Here is a 27,442-nt window from a genome sequence, read left to right as displayed (position 1 = left end):
TTCTAATTTCTCTTGGCACAAGCACATTACAAATATTGCTTCTTCTGCATCTAAAAAACTTGGTTTTCTCTTTCGCTCTCGGCGTTACTTTTCTTCCAAACAGCTGCTCACTCTGTATAAATCGCAAATCCGCCCTGCCATGGAATATTGTTTCCACATCTGGGGTGGTGCCCCCAAAACCTCTCTCAGGCTTCTTGATTCCATTCGGAAGAGGGCAGTTAGGTTAATTAATGACTCATCTCTAACAGAGTCTCTGCACTGGCTGTCTCATAGACGTACTGTTTCTGCTGCATGCCTCTTCTACAGATACTTCCATGGGCACTGTTCTTCTGAATTAGCTTCTATAATTCCTGCTGTCTCTTTCAAAACAGTCCGAACACGTGCTGCCACCAGCCAACATCCATTTACTGTCCAACTTCAAACTCACAGAACCAACTTTTCATCTTCCTCATTTATTCATTCAACTGCCGTTTTCTGGAACAACCTTCCTTCATACGTATTTCCTGAAAATTACAGTCTACAGAGTTCAAGTTGAATGTCAACAAATATCTTCTTTCGTCTTCTCAACCTCCAACCCAAGCACGGTACTAAGTACTATAGGTTCTAACACCTCTCGTGTTTGGGGTTTAAATAAAAAAAAAAAAAAAAAAATTATAAAAATAAAGTTAAAATATTCAGTTATTACTACTATAAAAATTAAGTTTCCAATAGTTAAAAAAAAAAAAAAAATAGCGTATTTTTGTTAGCTTTTTGTACTGGTTCTTAGTCCCGTATAACATAGTTTCGCATTACACAAGGTTTTGTAGGAACCAAACTACCATGTTATACGAGGGTTACCTGTATTTGTATAATAACATTATACTAATATACTAACATTATAATGCACTGATCGAAATCTAATCAGGAAATTACCTATGTAATTATTTACATGCACATTTGTAGTGACGTAGTTGCCCCGCCCTCTTCTCCAACTGGCTCAAATTAATATCACTAGGAAGAAAACTTTTTAATGTATAGAGAGATAATCACAATTGCCAGATTTCTATTCATCCAATTAAAATTTGGAATGGAACCACAAATCTTTTTTAAGGGCTTAAATATAAAATTTCATAAAAATTTCTCTGCCGGGAGCTGAGTTGATACATGTGGACAGACAGATGTGGGGATGGCATTATGCATATATACTTATGTGCCTAAAAAAAAACTTTGAGAAAAAAAAAAAAAAAAAAAAAAAATCACAGTAATTTGCATTTATTATTTGCAGATTATGCAAGTATAACTATAGATGCTTATATAGATTAAAATAATTTCCAATGTTTCACTGCTTGAAAGATGTCAGTATTTTTTCCAATGTAAGATTCTGAATTTTCTTCAATGATATCAATCGATTCTCCTTCAATTCTTGTGATTTAGCTCATCGAGTCACAATCTGTAGGGCATTAATTGGATTCCATTTAATTGGATTTTCTGTTGGGGAGGAACAGGATGTTAGAATTTTGCAGATTATCGGATAATGGTCGCAGCTATAAGGATCACTCAGAGTTACCCAATTTATACTTGGAAAGAGGATTGGGGAACAAATGGAAAGGTCTATTGCAGATGTTGAACTTGTAGGGAGATGGATATATGTGGGGCGTGCCAGTATTTAGTAAAGTTAAATTCTGCCTGTCTATCAACATTTCAATAAGCTTCCCTCATCTGTCTGAGATAGGGGAATCCCATAGTGCAGTGGTCTCAAACTCAAATTGCATGCGGGCCGAATGCACGATCTGAAAGCAGCTGACGGGCCGGAATTTTTTTTTAACAAAATGAGAGTGAATATAAGCACCGTATTTACAACAAATGCATAATTGAAATGTATTCGCGGGCCGTGTAAAATTGCTTTGGGGGCCGAATGCGGCTCGCGGGCCACCAGTTTGAGACCACTGCCATAGTGGATGGTGTTCATTAAAGTCTCCTAGTAAATAAAATGGAGATGGTAACTGCAAAACAAGATCTTCAATTTCCTGAATAGTATATTGATGATAGATTGCAACCAGTGTCAGAGTAATACCATTTACAACGCGAGTGGCAACAGCTTCTAAGGCGGTTTGTAAAGGAATGCATCTGGAGGGGATGCTTGAATCCACGAGTATTGCTACTACTCCGTGAGCACTGTTAGTGCCAGCTCTGTCTTGTCTGAACATAGTATAATTTTTGATTTTGATTGAGATCTGAGGTGTCAAATTCGTTTCCTGCAAGCACATTGCAAGAGGTCTGTAGTGGTGAATTAATTCATGGATATCGTTGATGTTACTGCAAAGGCCTCTAACAGTTCCATTGGATGATATGTTCCATTATTTGGATTTGTAAGAGGGAGATGAATCTGGCTGCTTTTTATAAGTGGGTTGTTTGTGACGATGTAGTTGAGATTTTTCTTTTCTTTTCTGGGAAAGTTGGGGCGTGTTGAATCATTGTCATCTTCCATTTCACCATCTGCATGTAATTTGATAAGATATTGGGTGTTCATATCATCAGTATCCATCCTTGTTGAGGAGGGTGGGGTCGATTAATCTCAATACGATCTAATTTTTGCAGTTTTTCTGTTACTTTACTGTGGGTTATGTTTTGGATTGGAACTGTGAGAGGTGTATTGTTACTTTGATCTATTATCTTTGGCTTAGATGTAAGCTGAGTCGATAGAACTGAGCCCAGTCAGCAATCGATTTATCTGGAGAGAGTGATACTTCCATCTGACATGCTACTGATTGGTGAGAGTGGATAGCCGAGGCATAAGAGCTTTTTGGCATGATTAGTTTAATTTGTTTTCTAGCTTCTTGATATGAGACTATTTTCAGTCTTGTATTTTTTATTTTCTTCCCTAACTTCCAGAGATCACATTCTTTAGAGTATGCTGGATGGTTGCCACTGCAATTAGGACACTGCGGAGTTTGTATCTTGCATTCTGACTGGGTATGAGTTGTAGAGCCAAAGTTTGGACATGTTGAAATGCCACGACATGCTGTCTGGGAGTGACCAAATTTCTGGCATTTGTAGAATCTTAGTGGATTTGGGATAAAGGATCGAACACAGCAATTTAAGTAACCTGCTTTGACTGAAACTGGTAGATTTGGTGTATTGAAGGTTAGAATTATGTTACGTGTTGGGATTAAGGTACCATCTTTTCGTATCATGATTCTTTTTGCTTGAGTTACATTTTGTTCCTTTAGTTCCTGTACTATTTCTTCTTCAGAAACGCTCAATAGATCCCACTCAGGGCGAATTCAGGGTGTTATGTGGAATGACTTGAATTGGAATTCCACTTAAAGTAGTGAGTCTTAAAAATTATTCAGAGTGTCTCAGGAGAGAAGTTTCTATTAGCAAGTCCCTGGATTGGAGACGTTTCACCATTTTTGGTGATGCTGCTGCATGTTCCAGGTATCGTATGATGAAAGGGGAGAGCTTGCTAACAGGTTGTGCCCACAGAGAATGGATAATCAGGAAGGCTTGTGATTCCTGTCTGCCAGCATCTTTTTTCATTCTCTTTGAGGTAGAGAAGTCATGTTCCGTTTTGTGGTTTTCACATTGAGTGCACTTGGGCTCTTAATGAGGAAATTCGCTGGTTTCCATTTCTGCTCCTTTTAGCCCCGAGGGTTGTTTTATCCCCCAGGTTACCGGCCCTGCCACGTGGAGGCAGAAGCGGTGCCACCAGTGACCAAGCGATAAGAAGTTAGTGATTATTGTGTTAGAAAAGTTAGTTATGTATACAAAAGAAAGGTATCTTTTCTTTCTTATAGGTGGCTTCCTTCTTTATTTTTAAAGAGCTAGAAAATAAATAACTTTGAAAGTAAAGACTTTAGAAATCTCTTTAACAACTTTTCTATAGAAAAATGCTTTGAAATTTGCTTTGTAAATCGCTAGATCAGTCGCTTGGCACTCGGGGCCAAGATAGAGGGACTACAAAAATAAAAACTAAGATGTTTCACAAGCAGGTGAATAAAGCCAAACAGATTATCTGTGTTATCTCCATTACACCAGCCATAATCAATGTGATTTATAAAATTTAAGCTGAAAAAGCAAATGTCTATAGAGTAGCTATTATATAAATTTTTATTTGCAGTAATTTGGGTAATGGTGAATTCATCTTTATTTATTTTTTGAAATGAAGTTATCATTCACATTAGTGTGGTTGGTGTCATACAGAAGCACTCTAGTGAAATTTACTCTTCTCTGCTTCATTCATATTGCTTTATAAAAGTGAATCATATTTTATTGTATTCAATAGTTATCTTTCTAACAGTTAAATATTAAAATTTGTCAGAAAGTGGCACATTTCTTACTTCTTAAAAATAAAAGCAAAAATTTTTTGATAATTGATATTTCATATAACTGGAATTCAACTGTATCCATCAGGATTAACATAAGTGACTGTACTCTAATAGTTAACTATGGTATGAGGCTTAATAATGTACACAAAGATAAGAGGTAATTAATAATAAATTAATAACTAGGAGGAAAGTTCACCAGTCTCTGCAGTTGTGTCAAAGTTATTATTAACAAAGGATCGCATCTTCTACAATAACATGCAAAATATCATTTTTTTATTTGTAGTGAAATAAATCATATTTACAATTTAAACAGCTATTTTCACAAAGAAGCAGAAATTTTAACAAGTAGCTTGATTTTCCTCAATAATGAATTATTTAAAATATCCATATTTATAAATTCAGTAAGCAAATAGTATCATAAATAAACTCTTATATAATTAAAACTCAACAAATATGTTTGGTGATAAAATTTAATTATTACCTCAGTGTGCCTTTGAAGCTCTTGCAGAAGAGCAGGATATTTCTCTAACCGCCTGAAAGGCCTGCTAAGACCAGTTGTTAACGTTAGGATACCAGGAGATGACGCTCCCTGTTCTTCCATAAATTTATTTAAAACATCCCTGGGGGAAAAAAAAGTAATAAAAATCACTCTTTCAGCATAATCAAGTCTTTTTAAATAAGACAAATTAGTACATCCTATTTTTCCACCATTTATTTTTTATTTGCCTCTCCCCCTTTTAAAGAATACTTAAGTATTTTGAATAAGTTATTCATAGTATTCTTTTGAGAAGTTTAAGATTCAGTTTTTTTAATTAGCTCAAGATTAGTATTTATTAATAATCTAAGAACCAACTTCATAGTATGTAACTTACACTGAACAGGTAGAGAAAAATAAAATCTTTCCCACTCTTAGTTCTGAGTGTATGATTTAGTGAAAATCCAAAAAATTCATCATCAATCAGCCATTTTCAATCCACTGCAGGATGAAAGCGTCTCCGGCAACTTTCCAGTTCCTTTTGTTTTGAGCAATGGCCATCCATTTATGACCCACAAACTTGTTAATTAATTTCATCTGTCCATTGCCGTTGTTGTCTTCCAGATTTTCTCTTAGCTCCTCTTGAGTACTGTTATTTTCTTAGTCCATCTGTCATCATGTCTTCGAGCTATGTGTCCTGCCCAAGACCATTTTAGTTCTTTAGTTTAGATAAGAATGTTCTTTACTTGAGTTGCTGCTTAATCCATGTGTTTTTCTTCTTATCTAACAGTCTGATTCCAAATATAATTCATTCCATTCTTCGCTGTGTAGTTTTCACAACTTCTCTTCCATTCTTTTGGAGAGTGCCCAAGTTTCACTTCCATAAGTCATGGTGGGGAGTATATATTGGTTCATTATTTTACGTTTCAGACAAATTGGGATATTGCTCCTCAGTATGTGACTATATTTCCTGAATGCTATCCATCCAAAATTTATTCTTCTCTTGACTTCCATCCATTTATCATTATTACATTTAATGACTTGTCCCAGATAAGTATATGACTCCACCTTTTCAATTACTGCTCCTTCAATCATTATATACCTTTCTGTGGCATACTTGTTCATCATTACTTTTGTTTTAGCCATATTCATCTTTAGTCCAAAATCCTCACTAACTCTGCATAACTAATTAAGATTTTCCTCTAATTCTTTGGGATCGTGGCTTATGACCACAATGTCATCTGCAAATCATAAATGGTTTACGTACTCTCCGTTCACATTAACTCCTTTCTGTGACCAGTCTAATCTTCTGAAAGCTTCCTCAAGGGCAGCAGTAAACAGCTTTGGAGGTCTCCTTGTCGAACTCCTTTCTCAATTTTAAATTTGCTACTGTCTTTGTCTAGTCTAATAAAGGAGGTAGCACTCTCATATATTTTCTTCAAAATTATAATATATGGGTTATCTATGCCTTGTCTTTCCAGTGCCCGAAACATTTCCTTATGATGTATGGAGTCAAATGCCTTTTCATAATCCACAAATGCCAGGCATAATGGTGTTTTATATTCATTTGCTTTCTCCATTAGCTGTGATATTACGTGAAGGTGATCCATAGTTGAGAATCCTGTCCTAAAGCCAGCTTGCTCTTTCGGTTGATTCTCATCAAGTATTCTTTCTAATCTGTTAGTAATGACCCTTGTGAACAACTTGTAGATGTGGGATAACAAGCTAATTGGTCTATAATTTCCAATTTCTGATTTATCTCCTTTTTTATGCAGCAAAACTATGACTGCATTATTCCACTCATTTTTTTTTAAGGCATCACACCTTTTCTATGCATTTTAGAAACTTAATCTTCCCCCAGGGCTTTCTGATTCTTCATTTTCTTCAACGCATGTTCTACCTCATCAGGAAGGATATCAGGTAGGTTGTATGTGTTACTAATTTGCGATCCATCTTCCCCACTGTTGGCATCATTCCCTCATTCCTTGCATAACTCTTTATAGTAGTCTTCTGCTATTTGACTTATGCCTTCTCTGCTATTTATAAGTACACCATCACTATTCTTCAGTTTCAGTATCATTTGTCTTTCTATATTACTGCTCATTGTTTTGTTAGTTTGTTATTTGGTTTTCAGGAGCATTAGCAACTAAGGCCATGCTCCGGGGATATGCAGTGGTCATTCCCTGACCTTTCCGCATCCTCCATATTTGGTGGTCATGGGCTCAAACCGCGGTCTAATCAAGAAGCATGTGCCATGCACTGCTGCTCCTGCCCACGGAGGTGCCTATTACTGCTCATGGCTGCTGATTTAAATCCTTTTGGTTTTTCTGTAAAACTAATCTGCTTTATTTTGTTTTTCCATAATGCTTGTTCTACTTTTCTTGTGTTATTTTCTTATATCGTCTCTGAGTGTCTTTCTAATAGCTTTGCATAACTCAGTATACTCAATTTTCTCCCTGTCAGTGTTTTTCTTGTTCTTCATTTGTCGTCTTTGGTTCATCACGACAAATGTTTCTTGACTAATTTTTTCTTCTTTGGATTTCTTTTTACCTATAGCTTTCTTGGGCTTTATCACTTTCAGAAAGTTGTAGTATTCCTCATCGATACCTTGGTCCTGAGCTGTCTGCAGAAGCTCAAACTTGTTCTTAAGTTCCAGTACATACTGCTTTTTCTCCTCCTCTGTTATCTCAAAGACCTTCATATTAGCCTTACCTTAACATTTGCCTTTAGCCAGCAGGTGGTTGGTTGGTGGAACAGACTTCCATCCCTTGTCGTGGAGGTTGATAGCCTAAATAAGTTTAAGGCTCAGCTGGACAGGTATTTTGAACGAATGCAGGGGTGAAGTGGAAGGGTTTTTTTTTTTTTTTTGGCTGATGCTGCATAAGCTTGCTTTCTTGCATCAAATGCCTCTACTAATGCTAATGCTTTAGTAGAGGCATTTGATGCAAGTCACTTTTTTCCTTTCTTTTCTTACATCTATATCAACTGCTTAATCTGAAATATTCTTCTGTCAGTTGAACCTCCTATTCTTTAAAAAAGAATTATCTTACCATTCTCTGTCACTTCCAACTGTCCTGAACAAGGTAAATACCTTGTTCAGGACAGTAACATCATTCACGATATATCTTCTGTTAGTGAGGATGAAGTCAATTTAATTAGTTGTTAATCCATTCGGGCTCTTCCATGTCCACTTTCTGTTCACCCTTTTCTTGAAAAAAAGTGTTCATTACTGACATTACTCGAGATTCTGCAAATTCCACAAGTCTTTCACCTCTCATTTCTTTCACCAATTCCAAAATTTCCTATAGTTCCCCTTTCTGTACTGTTTTGTCTCTTTACAACCTTAGCATTCTGTCTCCTTCCAACCTTAGGCTGTTTTGTTTCCTTCCAACCTTAGCTTTCCAAAAAATAATTTATTAATTCCGAAAAAAATTATAGATATACAGTGGAGCTTGGATAATTCAAAATTGCTTAATCTGAAATATTCTTCTGTCAGTTGAACCTCCTATTCTTTAAAAAAGAATTATTTAATTTGAACTAATTCTGATCCCCCTTCAGCTTTCAATTATCCAACTTCTACTGTACTTTCACAATCTTTTATACATAAATATATACTTTTATAAAAATTTACATACTACACACCTTTTACAACCTACAGTTGTAAAAGATACATAAATAAAACAAAATACAGTCGAACTTCCCTATAACGAATTCAATTAATCCGGCGAAAAAATTCGTTATAGAGAAATTTCGTTATACAGAGAATATCTTTTTTATTAGAAATTGTTATCTAATTAGAAAATGAAAATGAGTCTACATTTCTTTTTAATGTATTTTATTAAAAAACATACTTATTTAAATTACGTTTACACAATTTTCTCCGGTAAGTATCACAAATTAAAAAAATCTGTAATTTTCATTTGCACAGTACAATTAAAAAATTGTCTGATTCTCAAAGAAAACCTCACATTTGTTCAGAGCATTAAAAACATTATCAGGAACATTTTTACAAAACTGTAGACCCATACAAACCGTTTTAAAAGCGTTAATCATTTCTTTGCAAGTTGGCTTTTCTATGGGTTGTTCTGACACGTCTTCAGCTTCATCATTAATTTCTTCGTGATCATGGTTGTGTCTAACACTGTTCAGCAGTATTTCATCTTCATTTGGATGTTCTGCTGTGATCTACATAAACATAACTATCCAGTGTTATTTCATTTTTGATGTTTCCAGACGATTCTAAAAATGTCCAAAAGTTTTTCAGTTGTGAAAGGGGCAGTTCACCTTGTTCGTCCAGTTGTTGTTCGACTTCTGTATTCAATACAAATCCCGCTTTCGAAAAACAATTTTGAATAGCGTATTCAGTGACATCATTTGTCCAAACTTTTGCCAGTTCAGAGATGCAATCTCTAAGGTTAATTGTAACCTCCAGGTTTTTATTTTCTGATAATGCATTGACAATCTTCATTATTATTCTCTTTCGATAATGAAATTTAAAATTTTTAATAATGCCGTGGTCCATTTGCTGGAGTTTTGACGTTACGTTTGGTGGCAAAAACAACTTCACACTTAAGTTTTGCAGAAATACTAGCAGGATGTGCCAGGCAGTTGTCAGTTACTAACATGATTTTCCTTTTTTTCTTTTGTTATACGCTTGTCTTGTTTTAATATCCATTCTTCAAAACTATCACTTGTCATCCATGCTTTTTTATTAAAAGGTGTAGTCAACTTCAAAAGATTTTGTGCCTCTAAAACATCTTGGGTTTTTGATATTCCGATGACTAAAAGTCTTAATTTTTCATTTCCTGTCATATTTGCTCCAACGAGCACAGTGATTCTTTCTTTGCTTTATTTTCCACCAAAACATTTATCATCCAAATGTAATCCCAATTCACAAAGGAGGAACACAGGTGACAAGTAATTATAGACCTGTGAGTTTAACTTCTGTTCCAGGAAAATTAATGGAGGCACTGGTTAAAGAAGCACTGCAGGATCATCTTGACAAGGATTCAGTTATAGCTCAGACACAGCACGGTTTTGTTAAGGGAAGGTCTTGCCTGACCAATTTCATTGGATACTATGATGTAGTCACAAAACAATTAGATGCAGGGAATAACTTTGATATTAGCATTAGCATATTTGGATCTTAGAAAGGCTTTTGATACTGTTGCACATGGAAGACTGCTGCACAAATTGGAGCAGTGTGGCACTGGTGGCAAATTGTTGCTTTGGATAAAGGGATGGTTGAGTGGCAGAAGACAGAGTGGTAATCAATGGACACTGCTCATCGTGGACTAATGTTATTAGTGGAGTCCCTCAGGGTTCAGTGTTGGGTCCATTGTTGTTTTCTGTATTTATAAATAATACTGATGTTGGTATATCAAGCTTAATGTCCAAGTTTGCAGACGATACAAAGGTTGGCAGGGTTGTTAAGAATACTACTGACGCTATGCTGCTGCAACAGGATCTGGAAAGGTTAAGCAGATGAGCTGAGAGGGGGCAAATGAAGTTTAACATTGACAAATGTAAAGTACTACATATGGGAAACAGCAACCCCAGAGCAACGTATCAACTCTGTGGTACTACACTGACAGTGGTAGAGAATGAAAACGACCTGGGGATAATTGTGCAGGTAGATATGAAGTTCTCTGAGCAGTGCAGACGGGCTGCAAGAGTAGCTCATGGTGTCTTATCAAAGATATACAGGAATTTTTCTAGCAGGGATAAGGAGGTGATTATTCCCTTGTATAAGGCAATGGTCAGGCCGCACCTTGAGTACTGTATACAGGTCTGGAGGCCTCATTTCAAGAAGGATGTAGAGTTGCTGGAATGAGTACAGAGAAGGGCAACAAGGTTAGTGAATGGAAAGAAGGGTTGCTCTTACGAAAAAAGGCTTAAGTTTTGCAAATTACAGACTAGGCACCGGCAAGGTGATCTGATAGAGGTGTACAAAGCCTTGAATGGCTTGAGCATGCTCAATGCTGATGGGATACTGCGTCTTGCTCAGAATAATCACCTGAGAGGGCATAAATTCAAATTGAGGGAAGACAGATGTAGGATAGATGTGCGGAAATTTGCCTTTAGCCAGCGGGTAGTTGGTTGGTGGAACAGACTTCCATCCCTTGTTGTGGAAGTTGATAGCCTAAATAAATTTAAGGGCTCAGCTGGACAGGTATCTCGAACGAATGGAGGGGTGAAGTGGAAGGGTTTTTTTTTTTTTTTTTTTTGGCTGATGCTGCATAAGCTTGCTTTCTTGCATCATATGCCTCTACTAATGCTAATCCTTAAAAGCAAGTGTTCTATTCGGTAAACATTTAAAGAATAAACCCACTTCGTCAGCATTAAAAACATCCTTACGCTCATTTTCTTCCAAAATCTCCTTTAAGGTATTGTTCCTCCAACTGTTGCAATCTTCTTCGCTTACATTAACACTTTCTCCACAAATAACCTTTTCAGCAATTCTGTGGCGCTTCTTAAATTTATCTAGCCACCCAGTGCTCACATTAAATTCTGTATGTCCAAGGGACTGTGCAAATTTCAGAGCCTGTTCTTAATTATTAGGCCCGATATTGGGATATTCTTTTCACGTATCATTTGCACCCATTTTAGAACAGCTTTACCAACATCTTCGTATATACACAACTAATTTCGCTTCTTGTCTGCTGCTCCTTCAATTGCATTTAAAATTGATTCTCGATTTTTTTTAAATCTTAGATAAACTGCTTGCAGATATGCCATATTTCTCCACAACATCTTTTTTCTTAAAACACTGGTCAATATCATAACAATCTTTGCTTTATCATTAATACTTACTTAAACACTTTCTCTTCGCCATTGTTTTGGCAATTGTAAAAATTACTGGACTGCAGCTATTGCCGATACATACACCGCAAACTTTGCTCCGCTGGCCATATAGTGAATTGTTAATACTGCCTACTCAGTGATGTTCGCTTGCCAATTCAACAGTATCACTCACTTTGAAGAAATATAGGACTTTGTGAATTTCTTTTATTCTGCTTTCATTCATATATACACGAAAGGAAATTTATGATTAACATATGCTGTATGTTACTTTTCAGAGAAAAAAAAAAAAAAAAAATACAAGAGCATATAGCCTATGTGACTGATGACGAACGAAATAAAAAAAAAGGATGAAAACCATCTATTGGGAGTCCAGTTAGACGAGAACGGACATATCATATAATGATTGACATGCAGGTCACGTGGTACAGTTGAGGTGAGAAGCGAATGTCACTCAGTAGGCGTTACTAAAAACCGACTATGGTAGCATTCTATGTATTGCCGCCGCAGCACGCTAAAGGTTTACCGCAGCGAATTTCATTTTCCCCTAAGCCAACATCAATTTACAAATCTACCCTATTTATTGTAAAGTTTACGACCACTTAAGAAAACCCATTTGGTTTAATAACTGTAACAAAAATGAAACAAAGACTCTCCTACAGGCCACAAGTGTTCACTAAAAGGATGATTATTTAATTCCAGATGCTAATGCGCAATTTCGGAAGGAAGGAGGCAGTATATTTGAGCGGCTGTTTAGCAGTAAATGCTTGAAAATCTTCAAAAATGCTTTTACTAATTTTTTTTTAAATTTATTATAGAGAGACTAACACTTCGTTATATGGGGTTAATTTTACATGTAATTTCATTTTAAGGTGCAATGTTTTTCGAAAAAATTCGTAATATAGAGAAATTCGTTAAATAGAAGTTAGTAATAGAGAAGTTCCACTGTATATACAAATTATAAAAATGAACTGTACACACATTAAAAATTAACTGTACAAGACTGTAGAAATACTAAAAATTACACACAGAAACAAGTTAAACTTTAAATAATAATAATAATAATAATAATAATACAAAAGCAGATAATTGAAGAGAAGGGTAAACTATTAAAAAAGCTATATAGGTAGTTAATTAAGTGGGTAGTTAATTAGGTAGTTAATTAGGTGTACATGGACTTCAGTGAAAATTTTGTTAAAGCAGAATTCATTGTAATGAAACTTTAATGTAAAACTAATCTGCTTTCATTCAATATAGCAACATATCAAAAAAAAAAAAAAAAAAAAACCCTTAAATGAACTTTTAATAAAAGAGTTTTGAAATTTACATTTTTATTAAACATCAATTATTTTTGGATTAAATGACTCAAAATCCTCATACAGAAGAAAATGTGAAGCTTTTCTTAGTTATACTAATATTATATATTTATGGATTTAAGATTACCTATGCCTTTCAATAACAGCTGCAGCCTTTGGATGATTAGAACAGTACATAAGATGAACCCTTTTGATTTGAGGTGCATCCTCTATGAAGGTTCCACCTATTCTTTGCTCTTTGGGAGTTCGCCTGTGATAACAAAAACAAATACACGTAATTAAGGAATGCACAACAGACAAATGCAACCTGAAAACTATACACTACATTAAATCTAAAAGTCATTTTAAGAGCACTAGCTGTTTTTATTATAAAAAATAAAATATTTACATTTTGAATATATTCACTACATGTTAATATAGTTTAACATTTAGTGCCAAAAAGCTCTGAACCTGAAACACTGATAACCAAAGTTATCAGTGGTTCAGGATGTTTGCCTTGCACAATCTCTCCAGGGCCAAACTGATTAGCAAGGATCTCAATCATGTACTCCCTCCTATTGTGTCTGCATACAATTGCAGACACTTTTAAATTTAATACTAGCTCATAACTTTTTCTCAACACTGCTCTGTACTTGTTAAGTAAGTCCTCAGATCTCCTACTTTTAATATCATTAGTGGCAACATGTACAACAATATCAACTTCTGTGGTCTTAAAAGATGATATCTGCTCTGGGGCAGCTTACCAAAAGTTGATGAGCAGATGATATTTGCTCATCAACTTTTTCTCCTGACAGACATAACCTGGTCCTATTCCACCTATCCTTTTGCAAGTAGTTTCTGTTTCTCTGATAACAGTAGCTACCTCCTCTGGGACAAGTGCATTCTACCTTGGGAGTTGCTGCTGTGTTGCCTAATGTGCAAGTACAAGCTCTGGCATTGAGATAGGCAGCTGAGAGATTGATGGGCACCCCCAACTTATTTCCTTTGAGGGTATCCACCTTGCTCTTCAGGCTCTCATAAATGCCCATCAGAATGCTGAGATAGTAGTAGTAGTAGTAGTAGTAGTGGCACATGATGCAAGAAAGCAAGTGTAGGAGCTTATGCAGCATCAGCCAAAAAAAAAAAAAAAATCACACCATTCCCTCCAAATGCCTGTCCAGTTCCTCCTTAAATTTATTTAACCTATCAACTTCCACAACGACAGATGGAAGTTTGTTCCAGCAATTAACCACCCGCTGGCTAAAGGCAAATTTCCACACATCTATTCTACATCTGTCTTTTCTTAATTTGAATTTATGCCCCCTTAGATTCGTAATCTGAACAAGTGGAAGGATCCCATCAGAATTCAGCGTGCTCAACCCATTCAAGGCCTTATAGACCTCAATCAGATCACCGCGCAGGTGCCTAGTCTCCAGCCACTGCAATTTGCAGAACTTAAGCCTCTCTTGGTAAGAGAATCCCTTCATTCCCCTCACCAATCGTGTTGCTCTTCTCTGTACACGCCAAAGCAAATCTACATCCTTCCTAAAATGAGGCCTCCAGACCTGTACGCAGTACTCAAGGCGTGGCCTGACCATTGCCTTATACAGAGGGACAATCACCTCCTTTTCCCTGCTAGCAAACCTAGATGACACCTAATATCCCCAACCTTTACATCAAACACACACAAAGACATCTCCTTTGGCAGAACAGGAATCCCTCGATTAGTGCGATTAATTGGTTCAGTGAAAATGGCATGCTATGCGAAATCGTGCTAATCGAAGTTAATAATCAATATAAAATAGCCTAATTCATTCCAAGACCTACAATATACCAATCAATATTTTTAAAAATATTTTTTTTTATGGCAATTTAATGTACAGCAGTATAAAAGCAAAGGATAATTATAAATATTTGCAGTACAGTAATCAAAAGTTTACTGAAATTAAAAAATTACAATATATAACTCACTTTATTTCTTTGCAAAATATTTCAAATGGCTGGTTTGCCCAGACTTTTCTTTCTTCCTTTCATCATAAATTCGCTTGTATGGGTACACATGTTTTTCAATGTTTCTGCGAATTTGCATACCGTGCTCAATATCTGGTTCTGCATCTGTGATTAGTTGTTTCAAATTTTCAGCTGCGCGAAATATTCCTTCAAGTTCTTTTAATGTCAACTTCTTTTCTTGAACATTTTCTTCCTCATAAATTTCCACCTCGTCATATGTTCGTTGTTCATCAATATTAAGGAGGTCAGAATCACTTAATTGTTCTGAAAATGATTCCAGCAATTAACATCACTGTTGTCGATTTCATCAAAACCTAGATCTCTTCCAATATTTGCTATTTCATCAAAACCTAGATCTCTTCCAATATTTGCTATTTCATCAATAACAGTGTTGACATGAGTGAAACTACAGAAATCATTTGCGCAATGTGGCAAAATATGTTTCCAAACTGCTCTCATATTGCTGGATGATACTTCAGACCATGACTCATGAATATTGTCTATTGCTTTCCTGATGTTGTAATTTCTCCAAAATTCAACTAAAGAAACTGCACCATCTCCAGTTATTGCCAATTGCTTGCGCAAATTTTCTGCATAAATAATACGCCTTAAAAGTAGTGATTATGCCTTTATCCATAGGCAGTAAAAGACTTGTCGTATTTGGAGGTAAAAAAATAACTTTCGTGTTTTCACACAAATCAAAGTGCTGGTGGATGGCCCAGAGCATTGTCTAAAATTAATAAACTTTTGAATGCAAGATTTTCTTCACAGTAGGCCTTAACTTTCGGAAATATATAGCTAGTGAACCACTCTTCAAATAAAGCTTTCGTGACCCAAGCTTTTCTATTAGAGCACCAAACAATAGGTAGGCTTGATTTATTAAAACCTTTACCGAAAGATCTGGGAGTTTCATTTCTATAGATAACATTTTAATTTCAAATTGCCTTCTACATTGCCTCCCAATAAGTGTTTTCTATCTTTGGAAACTTTATAGCCTGGTTGACCCTTTTCTTTTTTTTTTGTTAGAAAGGTTTTTTTGGCATTCTTTGCAAAAAAGGCCTGTTTCATCAACATTAAATATTTGTTGATCTGCGTAGCTGCCGTATTCAACAATTTTCTTTAAAATTTCGGGATATTTCATGGCTGCATCTTTATCTGCACTTGCCGTTTCTCCAGTCAATGCAACGTTAAGCAGTCCTGTTCTTTTCTTAAAACGTTCAAACCAGCCTTTACTGGCAGTGAAATTTTCTTCCGTTTCCACTTCAATCACTTTCTTTTGAAGAACTTGCTTGAACATTTTCTTCAGTTACTGCTCTACCCAAGTTTTCTATTGTTGACTTTCCTTTAACATTGCAAAAATACTCAAGGCTTTTTTTTTATGGTCATTGTGCAAGATTGGAATTCTTTTTTGATTGCAGTCTTCTATCCAAATGGCCAAGAGATGTTCCATCTCAATCACTGTAACACTTCTATTTCTTGTGGTTTGTGCGTGTGCTGATGATGAAGCAAGCTTACCTTTTTCCTTATATGCACTGGCTTCACTTAAAATCGTCTGAACCGTTGATTCAGGCATTCCAAGATGTCGAGAAATTTGTATTTTACTATCACCATCTTCAAATCTTTTTGACTTCAATTTTTTCATCTAATGTTATCACTTTTCTTTTTACCAGAGGCACTATCAGATACACTTTTCCTTTTATCCATAGTTAATAATTACATAATATATAAAAAATTAATAGAAATTAATGTAATTAATTAGTATGCACAGTAATTGATGGCAGGAGATACACCGGAGTCTACATTAACACGCAATGTAAGAAGAACTGAAAGCAACTGATCTGCATGTACATAATAAATGTGGTGTGGCCGGTGTTGTCCTTCAGAGTGCCTAATGTTAGAAAATATTTCAATTGTTGTAATAATACACGTTTGAAATAATCTGTTTCTTCTTATTTTCTTAGGGTAGAAAAACAAACTAGCTTCCCACGCTGTATCTTGCGTTCTATTTTGTTTATTTCTCGATAACGCTTCTTGATGGAGAAGGTATGACGCGACGCGAAATAAACAGTAACTCCCTTTTGTGAAGAGAGCTGCACACTCACTCACTAAGAAAACAAGCGATCTGTTTCTATAATATTCTCTAATGTTATGCATACTTTAGCAGTGTATTTACATTTGTAGCTTAGTACTGACTTTTATAGCATCACCAGCTTCAATTTCTTCAGGCCAAGCCAAAATACCGCACTAATTGAAATTTTGATACGTGCTAATTGAAAATTGGTAGCTAAATATAAACCGCGCTAATTCAAGTTTCGCACTAATCGAACCCGTGCTAATTGAGGAATTCCTGTATTATGTCCTGTTCCAAATCGTCTGCAAACATCAAACAATAGTACATGATTCGGAGAACAATCCCCCCAGTTCTCCCCCAAGTCATAGCACTCCTATTTTGAGTCCGTTGCTTTACTGCTCTGATTTGGGACATGATTTCCATTCAAATTCAATTTAATTGAGAACACTACACTAAGGTAAAAAATACTACACTATACTTAAATGCAATAATAACACTAGGCACCAGTTAAGCAGCAATAATACATATTATGCTATACTGTTACATGTAAAGTTAATTATAATAGCTAATAAAATTATCTATTACTGCCAACCTACACAATTTGAACTTTCATATATCTTTACCACAATTAAGACAGTAGAATTCCCCTACCACACACTACAGTACAAAGTTACAAGATATGATATTTGCGCCAAATCACCGATTCAGAGGTTCTACATATATTAAGTAGTAACTTAAAAAATCTCTAGCTAAATTTAAAAATAAACTAAAGAACATAATTAGGACTATAAAGCTATTTATAAAAAACAATGTAATATGCTGATTAGGTAAATAAAACAGAAAATTTTTCATAAATTTATCCATTCCCAGGAGCTCAAAATTCTTTGACTAGCAGCACATGGATACTCTTGAACCAGATTAATGATTGTATTCATTGTTAAGACAATTAAATTGAAAAATCCTCTTAAGTTAGTGATCATGCCAGAGCATAAAACAAGCTATTTATTAAACATATGAACAAGTGGTTTGGAAGCCATACCTGATACATTTAATAAAGTCTTGGTGGGTTTGGTCTTTTCCTCTTCATACTAACAAGGCATCTTGAAGAGAACCACTAACATTCATTGCCACCAAAGTAACGTAACAGGGATTACCAACAAGGGTTTTTTTTTTTTTTTTTTTTTTTTATGTAAACCCCAAACACGAGAGGTATTAGAACCCATAGTACTTAGTACTGTGCTTGGGTTGGAGGTTGAGAAGATATTTGTTGACATTGAACTTGAACTTCTGTAGATTGTAATTTTCAGGAAATACGTATGAAGGGAGGTTGTTCCAGAAAACGGCAGTTGAATGATTAAACAAGGAAGACGAAAAGTTGATTCTATGATTTTGAAGTTGGACAGTAAATGGATGTTGGCTGGGTGCAGCACGTGTTCAGGCTGTTTTGAAAGAGAGAGTGGGAATTATAGAAGCCAATTCAGAAGAACAGTGCCTACGGAAATATCTCTAGAAGAGGCATGCAGCAGAAACACTATGTCTATGAGACAGAGAGTGGAGAGATTGTTAGAGATGAATCATTAATTAACCTAACTGCCCTCTTCTGAATGGAATCAAGAAGTCTGAGAGAGGTTTTGGAGGCACCACCCCAGATGTGGGAAGAATATTCCAAGGTAGGGTGGATTTGCGATTTGTACAGAGTGACCAGCTGTTTGGAAGAAAAGTAACACAGAGAGTTAAAGAGAAAACCAAGTTTCTTAGATGCAGAGGAAGCAATATTTGTAATGTGCTTGTGCCAAGAGAGATTAGAAGTCAGGGTAATTCCCAAAAGAGATATATCATTTAGCCTAAAAAATCGGACTGAGTTTTAGAAGGATTGAAATCAACTAAGTTGTCTTTGTCCCACTTTAGAATTACCTGGAGATCGGTATTTAAGGAATTAGTAGCAGATTTTCGAAAAGTTGAAGCTGATTGAGCAGGGCAAGGTTTCTCAAAATGGAAAGTGGAATGCAATGTGCTATCATCGGCAAAACTATGAATAGGAAATCCAGTCAGTGGAAGAAGGTAATAATATACAAGAGGAAAAGAGTGGGGGGGAAAGAACTGAACCTTGGAACACACCAGCATTAGTGGAGAAGTTAGAAGACAGAGAGCCATCTACCATCACTTTCAGTGAGCGATCGGAGAGAAAACTGGATAACAAATTACAAAAAACAGTAGGCAAACCATAAGACGGCAGCTTGTTTAGAAGACCTTTATGCCAAACATGATCGAAAGCCTTTCAGATGTCGAGAGCAACTACTTGAGTATCACCGAACTTTTCTATTGAATTAGTCCATAAATGGGTAACATAACCGAGAATATCACCAGTGTATCGACACTGGTGATCGAAGATCAGACGGAAGGTTTCTAGGTAGTTTAAGAGTTGGCGGTTAATTGATTTCTCCATTACTTTAGAAAGAGTAGAAGTAATTGCGATGGGACGATAATTGGATGGGAGGGATTTGTCACCCTTTTTAGGAACTGGCTGGATATGAGCAAATTTTCAAGCAGGAGGGAAAACACCTTTGGAATAAGTAAGTGAAAAAAGGTGGCAAAGAACAGGAGTAAGTTCAGGAGTGCAGATTTTGAGAACAAGTGGAGAAATACCATCAGGACCTGGAGCTTTCTTAGCATCAAGATTTGTCAAAATCCTTCGGACATCCTTTTGACAGAAGACCACAGTAAGCACTGAGTGGAGCATGTTGGGAATGGTGGGAGGTGTTTTACCAAGATCATTAATATATGAGTTGGAAGAAAACTGGGATGCTAGCAATTCAGCTTTATCCTTGGCTGAAGTGACAACAGAACCATCTGGTTTTGACAGAGGTGGGAGCAGAGATGGGCAAAAGTTGCGGCCGATAGCTTTGGCAAGAGACCAAAATGCTCGGCTACCATTAGGGCAAGAAGCACGTTTTCTACACTTAGCCTGTTCAAACTCTAGTTTGATCTGATTAATAACTGCCTTACAATTGTTGCGAGCGTTGGTGTAACAAGAAAATGAAACTGAAGAATTAGAAACAAGCCAATTACGATATGCAATGTTCTTCCCTTGAACAGCCTTAGCACATTTATTAGAAAACCAAGGTTTAGATAAAGGACAAGATTTTAAAGTGGAGTGTGAGATAAAGGATTCCATTCCTACAAGAATAATTTCACTGACACGATCTGAGCAAACCTTGACATCAGAAGTTTTGAAACAGTAATCCGACTAAGGAACAAAAGAAAAGAAATCTCGCAGGTCATCCCATTTTGCATTCTTGTAATGCCAAACAATATGAGGCTGGGAATAACCATGAGATAAAGGCTCCATTGGAGAAGAGGCAATCACTAAGTTGTGATGTGAGGCGCTTAAAGACCTCTCACTCCGTGTACTTAGAAGGGTTGTTTATGAGAAAAAGATCAAGCGTATGTATGGTGAGGATTGTCCAGTATTCTTGTAGGTAAATGAACAATTTGTGTAAGGTCATTAGTAATTGCAAAAGCCTCAGCATCTTGACCAGCTGGGTCGGTAAGACTAGAAAACGGAAGCCAGCTGGAGTTGTGGACATTAAAATCACAACGGAAAATTACTTCACTGTTAGGAAAGTTAGACTGGAGAAATTCAAGTTGCAAAGAGAGGAAGTCAAAGAGCTCCAAGTGATTAGTGGAGTTGGGAGAATGGTAGAGACAACAGATGAATTTGACTCAATGAGGTAGGGAGATTTTAAGCCAGAGAAGATCGAAAAGAGGAGATTTCAAATTACCAAGTTTCTGACAAGGAATATTGGATCGGACATATGCACAAGTACCACCTTTGAGGAGAAAGGAATCATAAAGCAGTTAAGATCTTTTTGCAGATAAGCTTGCTCTATTAGTTTGACAATTCATGGTGTATTCAATAGTAAGAAAAAGTGGGTGGGACATGCTGTATGAAGTAATGAAATTTTTGGATATGACGTACACATGGTAAGAATATACCCAGATCCTTGACATATCATGCCTCGACAATGCTCCCTGCATACACACTACTTGGACTCCCTCCAGTCACTATCTGTAGTAGATTTTTTTTTTTTTTTTTTTGATTTGGTAGTTGTTGGCGCATCGGCTTCTGTGGCCATATTGCACCTCCCAAGGTTTTCGCAGTACTTTGATCCAATCCCGAGGCGGGAATCGAACCCGCGACCTTTGGGTTGCCGGCAGGTACTTTACCCACTCGGCTAGCCCGGTCGGCTGGTAGAGTAGAGGTAGCAAGATTATACACTAGCTGATCCGGAAGCTTCCTAAAGAGTTACCAATAGGTTCGGCCCAGTGTACTAACTAGCGGCCGGCGAACTCTGTTTTAGAGCTGTACCCTCAAAATGTAAGGAAGGTAGGATCTCGCCACCATGTTCATCATAACCTCAAAAGTCATCAATTATACTGCATGATGGAAAAGATGGGGAAGGGTTGACCGGAACTTAGCTCTGGAGATAAACATGGGTTTCAGCACTTCAAGCCTCCAATAAGCAAAGCGGTGTTATTGCACCGGTTGATGAGTCATCTACCACCTAGTACTGCCTGGTAACACAGAGGGGTGGCATTCCTCCATGTGGTGTGGGCGCCACACCTCGACCCCTGCTTACGTTGGTTCACACCTGGATGGTCACCCACCATGTGCTTGTGCATGGAGGTTATACCCAGGATTACTAACTGTCCCACCATCGTGAAGGTGCAAGCAGAGGATTTGGCTGTCACAGACCGTCTGAACTTCACAGAAATTGGGTCCACTTGACTTGAGTGTCATCCAAATATCAGTTCCATCAGTGTTTTAGACTCCCAGGTAGGAAGTACAGCTTGTCTGGCTTATCTGAGAGAATGTCTATGACATCCTCAAGGACCTAAGGTGTGCATGAGTGGATTTGCACAAAACAGAAGGAACTGAAAGTTGTTGGAGAGGCCTTTATACTGCAGTGGATTGAAAATGGCTGATAATGATGACCTGATACATTCTAATCAATGCCTCCTGTGGTTTTCCAACAGCACATTTGATTTCTGAATAATCCTGATGCCAAGAAAGCCAAAGGTCCTGATTGCATTTTCTCCACTTGTTCTTAAAACAAGTGCCATTGAGTTTGTTCCTGTTCTGTGTCACTTTTTATATATTCTTATTCCACTGATATTTTTCTTTCTTTTTGTAAATTTTCTCATATCCAGCCAGTTTCTAAAATGGGTGACAAATCCATTCCAATTATCATCACATTGCAATTACCTCATTGCCAACTCTTAATCTTAAAATCTTCTTTACAATCAATGATTGCTAATATGTAGTCCATCAGTGTTGATCCACTTGTGATATACTGACATACATTACTCATCTTTGGACTAATTATTGAAAAGTTTGCAGAAACTCAAGTAGTCACTCTAGACATTTCTAAAGCTTTTGACTGTCTTTGGCATAAAGGTCTTCTAAGCAAGCTCCCATCTTATGGGCTGCCAAATGTTTTCTGCAATGAGGTATCCAGTGTTTCTCTGACTCATCATGGCAGGTGATGGTAGACAGCTGTTCTTCAACTTCTCCAAGGTTCATTTCTACTTCGCATTCTCTTTCTCTTGTATATTAATGACCTTCTACTAATTTTACATCTTATCCATAATGTTGCTGATGATAGAACACTGAATTCCACCATCCAGTTTGAGAAACCTTATCCTATCCAAACAGTATTTAATTTCTTGCCATGTACAATCCTATCATTTGTAGAAGAAGAGAAACTTACCTCAATGTGATATGTAGAACACTTCCTTATGACACTCTTCAGCAAATAAACAGATATAAAATTAACGGAAAAATTAATGTCATTAGGAAGTGTTCTACGTATCATACTGAGGTAAGTTTCTTATTCTTCTACAAATACTGAAATACAACGTAGAAATATTGAGTTTAGCATTGGCATTGGTAGAGGCATATGATGCAAGAAAGCAAGCTCATGCAGCATAAGCCTTCACCCCTCCATTCGTTCACTTCACCCCTCCATTCGTTCGAAATACTTGTCAAGCTGAGCTTTAAATTTATTTAGGCTATCAACCTCCACAACAAGGGATGGAAGTCTGTTCCACCAAAAAACTACCCCCTGGCTAAAGTCAAATTTCCGCACATCTATCCTACATCTGTCTTTCCTCAATTTGAATTTATGCCCTCTCAGGTGATTATTCTGAGCAAGGCCCAGTATCCCATCAGCATTGAGCATGCTCAAGCAATTCAAGGCTTTGTACACTGCTATCAGATCACCTCGCCGGTGCCCAGTCTGTAATTTGCAAAATTTAAGCCTTTCTTCGTAAGAGCAACCCTTCTTTCCGTTCACTAACCTTGTTGCCCTTCTCTGTACTCGTTTGAGCAGCTCTATATCCTTCTTGAAATGAGGCCTCCAGACCTGTATACAGTAGTAGTAGTAGTAGTAGTAGTAGTGGCACATGATGCAAGAAAGCAAGTGTAGGAGCTTATGCAGCATCAGCCAAAAAAAAAAAAAAAATCATCACACCATTCCCTCCAAATGCCTGTCCAGTTCCTCCTTAAATTTATTTAACCTATCAACTTCCACAACGACAGATGGAAGTTTGTTCCAGCAATTAACCACCCGCTGGCTAAAGGCAAATTTCCGCACATCTATTCTACATCTGTCCTTTCTTAATTTGAACTTATGTCCCCGTAGGTTCGTAATCTGAACAAGTGGACGGATCCCATCAGAATTCAGCGTGCTCAACCCATTCAAGGCCTTATAGACCTCAATCAGATCACCGCGCAGGTGCCTAGTCTCCAGCCACTGCAATTTGCAGAACTTAAGCCTCTCTTGGTAAGAGAATCCCTTCATTCCCCTCACCAATCGTGTTGCTCTTCTCTGTACACGCTCAAGCAAATCTACATCCTTCCTAAAATGAGGCCTCCAGACCTGTACGCAGTACTCAAGGCGTGGCCTGACCATTGCCTTATACAGAGGGACAATCACCTCCTTTTCCCTGCTAGCAAAATTCCTATATATCATTGACAAAACCCCATGACCTGCCCTAGCAGCCTGTCTGCATTGCTCAGAAAACTTCATATCTGACTGCACAATTACTCCCAGGTCTTTTTCATTTTCTACCACCTTAAGTGTAGTACCACACAGTTGGTACGTTTCTCTGGGGTTACTTCTACCCATATGCAGTACTTTGCATTTGTCAAGGTTGAACTTCAGTTGCCACTTCTTAGCCCATCTGCCCAAATTATCTAGATCCTGTTGCAGTAGCACACTGCCATTACTGTCATTAACAACCCTGCCAACCTTTGTGTCATCTGCAAACTTCGACATTAAGCCTGATATACCTTCATCAATATCATTGATAAATACACAAAACAACAGTGGACCCAACACCGAACCCTGTGGGACTCCACTAATAACATTAGTCCACGAAGAGCAGCACCCATTGATTACCACCCTCTGTCTTCTCCCACTTAACCATCCTTTTATCCATTGTAGCAACTTACCCTTAATACCATTCTGCTCCAATTTGTACAGTAGTCTTCCATGCGCAACAGTGTCAAAAGCTTTCCTGAAATCCAAGTATATGATATCAAAATTATTTTTCGCATCCAGTTCCTTTGTGACCACATCATAATAACCAATCAAATTTGTCAGACAAGACTTTCCCTTAACAAACCCATGCTGTGTTTGAATTATTGCTGCAGTCTTGTCTAGATGATCCTGCAATGCATCTTTAACCAGTGACTCCATTATTTTACCCGGAACAGAAGTTAAACTAACTGGTCTGTAATTACTCGTGTCACCCTTCGATCCACCTTTGTGAATTGGGGACACATTTGCACATCTCCAGTCCGTGGGAACCTCCCCTGAGTCCAAGGATGCTCTCATAATTATGGCTAAGGGTTTGCTTAGTTGCTTTGCCGCCTCCTTTAAAATAACTGGATAGATCCCATCCACCCCAGGTGCCTTTCTTATGTTTAACTTCAACAATTTCTCCTCCACTTTGCTCTCAGTTATTACAAAATCATTAAGCACACTGCTACAATTTGATAACCTTCTTCCATTTTCAAACTGTAATAATTCCTCACGTGTGAATGTAGATGCAAAATACTCATTCAGTTTGTTTGCTATCTGAGCAGGATCATCAACAGTCGAACCATCGATGTCAAGTGGACCAATCATATTCATCCCCTTCCTTTTAGAGTTTATATAAGTAAAGAAATCCTTGCTGTTTTTCTTAGCATCCTTTGCCAAAGATTTCTCGTAATCCGCCTTCGCCTGCCGAACCTCCTTTGTGACCTGATTACAGACTAGCTTATATCTGCCACAGGCTTAATTTAAGCCTTTAAAATTTAAGCCTTTCTTCGTAAGAGCAACCCTTCTTTCCGTTCACTAACCTTGTTGCCCTTCTCTGTACTCGTTTGAGCAGCTCTATATCCTTCTTGAAATGAGGCCTCCAGACCTGTATACAGTACTCAAGGTGCGGCCTGACCATTTCCTTATACAAGGGAATAATCACTTCCTTATCCCTGCTAGAAAAATTCCTGTATATCATTGATTATTCCTGTATATCATTGATTAATTACCCCCAGGTCCTTTTCATTCTCTACCACTGTCAGTGTAGTACCACAGAGTTGATACGTTGCTCTGGGGTTGCTGTTTCCCATATGTAGTACTTTACATTTGTCAATGTTAAACTTCATTTTTGCCACCTCTCGGCCCATCTGCTCAACCTTTGCAGATCCTGGTGCAGCAGAACAGCGTCAGTAGTATTCTTAACAACCCTGCCAACCTTTGTATCGTCTGCAAACTTGGACATTAAGCTTGATATACCATCATCAATATTATTTATAAATACAGAAAACAATAATGGACCCAACAACATTAGTCCACGATGAGCAGTGTCCATTGATTACCACTCTCTGTCTTCTCACCCTCAACCACTCTTTATCCATAGCAGCAATTTGCCTCCAATGCCACACTGCTCCAATTTGTGCAGCAGTCTTCCATGTGCAACAGTATCAAAAGACTTTCTAAGATCCAAGTATATAATATCAAAGTTATTCCCTGCATCCAGCTCTTTTGTGACTGCATCATAGTATCCAATGAAATTGGTCAGGCAAGACTTCCCCTTAACAAAACCATGCTGTGTACGAGCTATAACTGAAGTCTTGTCTAGATGATCCTGCAGTGCTTCTTTAACCAGTGCCTCCATTAATTTTCCTGTAACAGAAGTTAAACTTACATATCTATAATTACCTGTGTCGGCCTTTGATCCTCCTTTGTGAATTGGGGTCACATTTGCAAATCTCCAGTCTATGGGCACCTCCCCTGAGTCCAAGGAAGCTCTCATAATTATGGCTAAGGGTTTCCTTTGCTGCCTCCTTTAATATAACTGGATAGGTCCCATCCAACACAGGTGCCTTTCTTGTGTTTATCTTCAACAATTTCTCCTCTGCTTTACTCTCAGTTATTTAAGATTATCTAGCTTACTGCCAGAGTTGAATACACCTCTGGCATTCCCCTCGCTGAATAACTCCTCATGTGTGAATGTCGATGCAAAATATTCATTTAGTTTGTTAGCTACCTGAGCAGGATCATCAACAGTTGAACCATCGATATGAAGTGGACCAATCTGATTCATCCCCTTCCTTCTAGAGTTTACATAAGTAAAGAACTCTTTGCATCCTTTGCCAAAGATTTCTCATAATCTGCATTTGTCTGCCTAACCTCCTTTGTGACTTAGTTACAGACCAGCTTATATCTATCATAGGCTTCTGTGTCACCTGTTAATTTATATGTATCCAATGCATTTTTTTTTCTCTGCCATGTCTCATTAGTTCATCTGACATCCATTTAGGCCTAAAGCTTGAACAATATTTCTTAGTTGGTATGTAAAGCCTAGTAGCTTCCAAGATAAGTTCTTTGAATGCTTCCCATTTTGAATTTGTTGTTGGTAACATCATCAGTTGGTCCCACTGTATAGAATTTAAATATTGTCTCAGACCATCGTAGTCGCCTTTACGAAAGCAATAACCCTTCCCTTTAACCCTGATGGTAGTTACCTCTTTGAGTAAATCCCACTTCAGCACACTGTGATCACTGCCACCTAGTGGTTCATTTATCTGCAGATTCTTAATGCACATGAAGAATCACTACTGATAATCAAATCAAGTATATTACTCCCTCTATTTGCCTCCCGAACATGCTGATGTAGAAAACAATCATCCAATAAATCCACAAAAGCCTTGCTAGTGTGTGAGTGACCAATCCACAAATTCCAGTCAGTATCTGGGAAATTAAAATCCCCCATTATAAGACTTTCTGATTTACTGGCCCACTCTTATTTCCCTGTACATTTTCTTATTATACTCATCAGAGTCATTAGGCCTATAGCACACTCCGACTCTCAATGCTTATGTCACACCAAACTGACTCGACACTGCACTGTCCAGCGTTGTCAACTGGCT

The 27,442-nt window shown here is 37.3% G+C and overlaps 1 protein-coding gene across 1 annotated transcript in view; it reads right to left on the bottom strand.

Moving 5' to 3' along the window:
- The window catches only part of LOC150084187 (rho guanine nucleotide exchange factor 7-like), a 276,673-nt gene that overhangs the window by 168,193 nt on the left and 81,038 nt on the right, over positions 1-27,442 (bottom strand). Inside the window, exons 7-8 of the mRNA XM_090376150.1 lie at positions 13,027-13,149; positions 4,789-4,927 (exon numbers count right to left, since the gene is read on the bottom strand). Of these exons, the coding sequence (XP_090232276.1) occupies positions 4,789-4,927; positions 13,027-13,149 (262 nt within the window). The remainder of the gene's footprint in view (positions 1-4,788; positions 4,928-13,026; positions 13,150-27,442) is intronic.

The sequence above is a fragment of the Mastigoproctus giganteus genome, chromosome 6 (assembly GCF_048544385.1).
Source record: "Mastigoproctus giganteus isolate SK-2022 chromosome 6, ASM4854438v1, whole genome shotgun sequence".
NCBI classification, from domain to species: domain Eukaryota; kingdom Metazoa; phylum Arthropoda; class Arachnida; order Uropygi; family Thelyphonidae; genus Mastigoproctus; species Mastigoproctus giganteus.
Note: the sequence above shows the minus strand (reverse complement) of the source record. Positions and strands in the feature narration are given on the sequence as shown.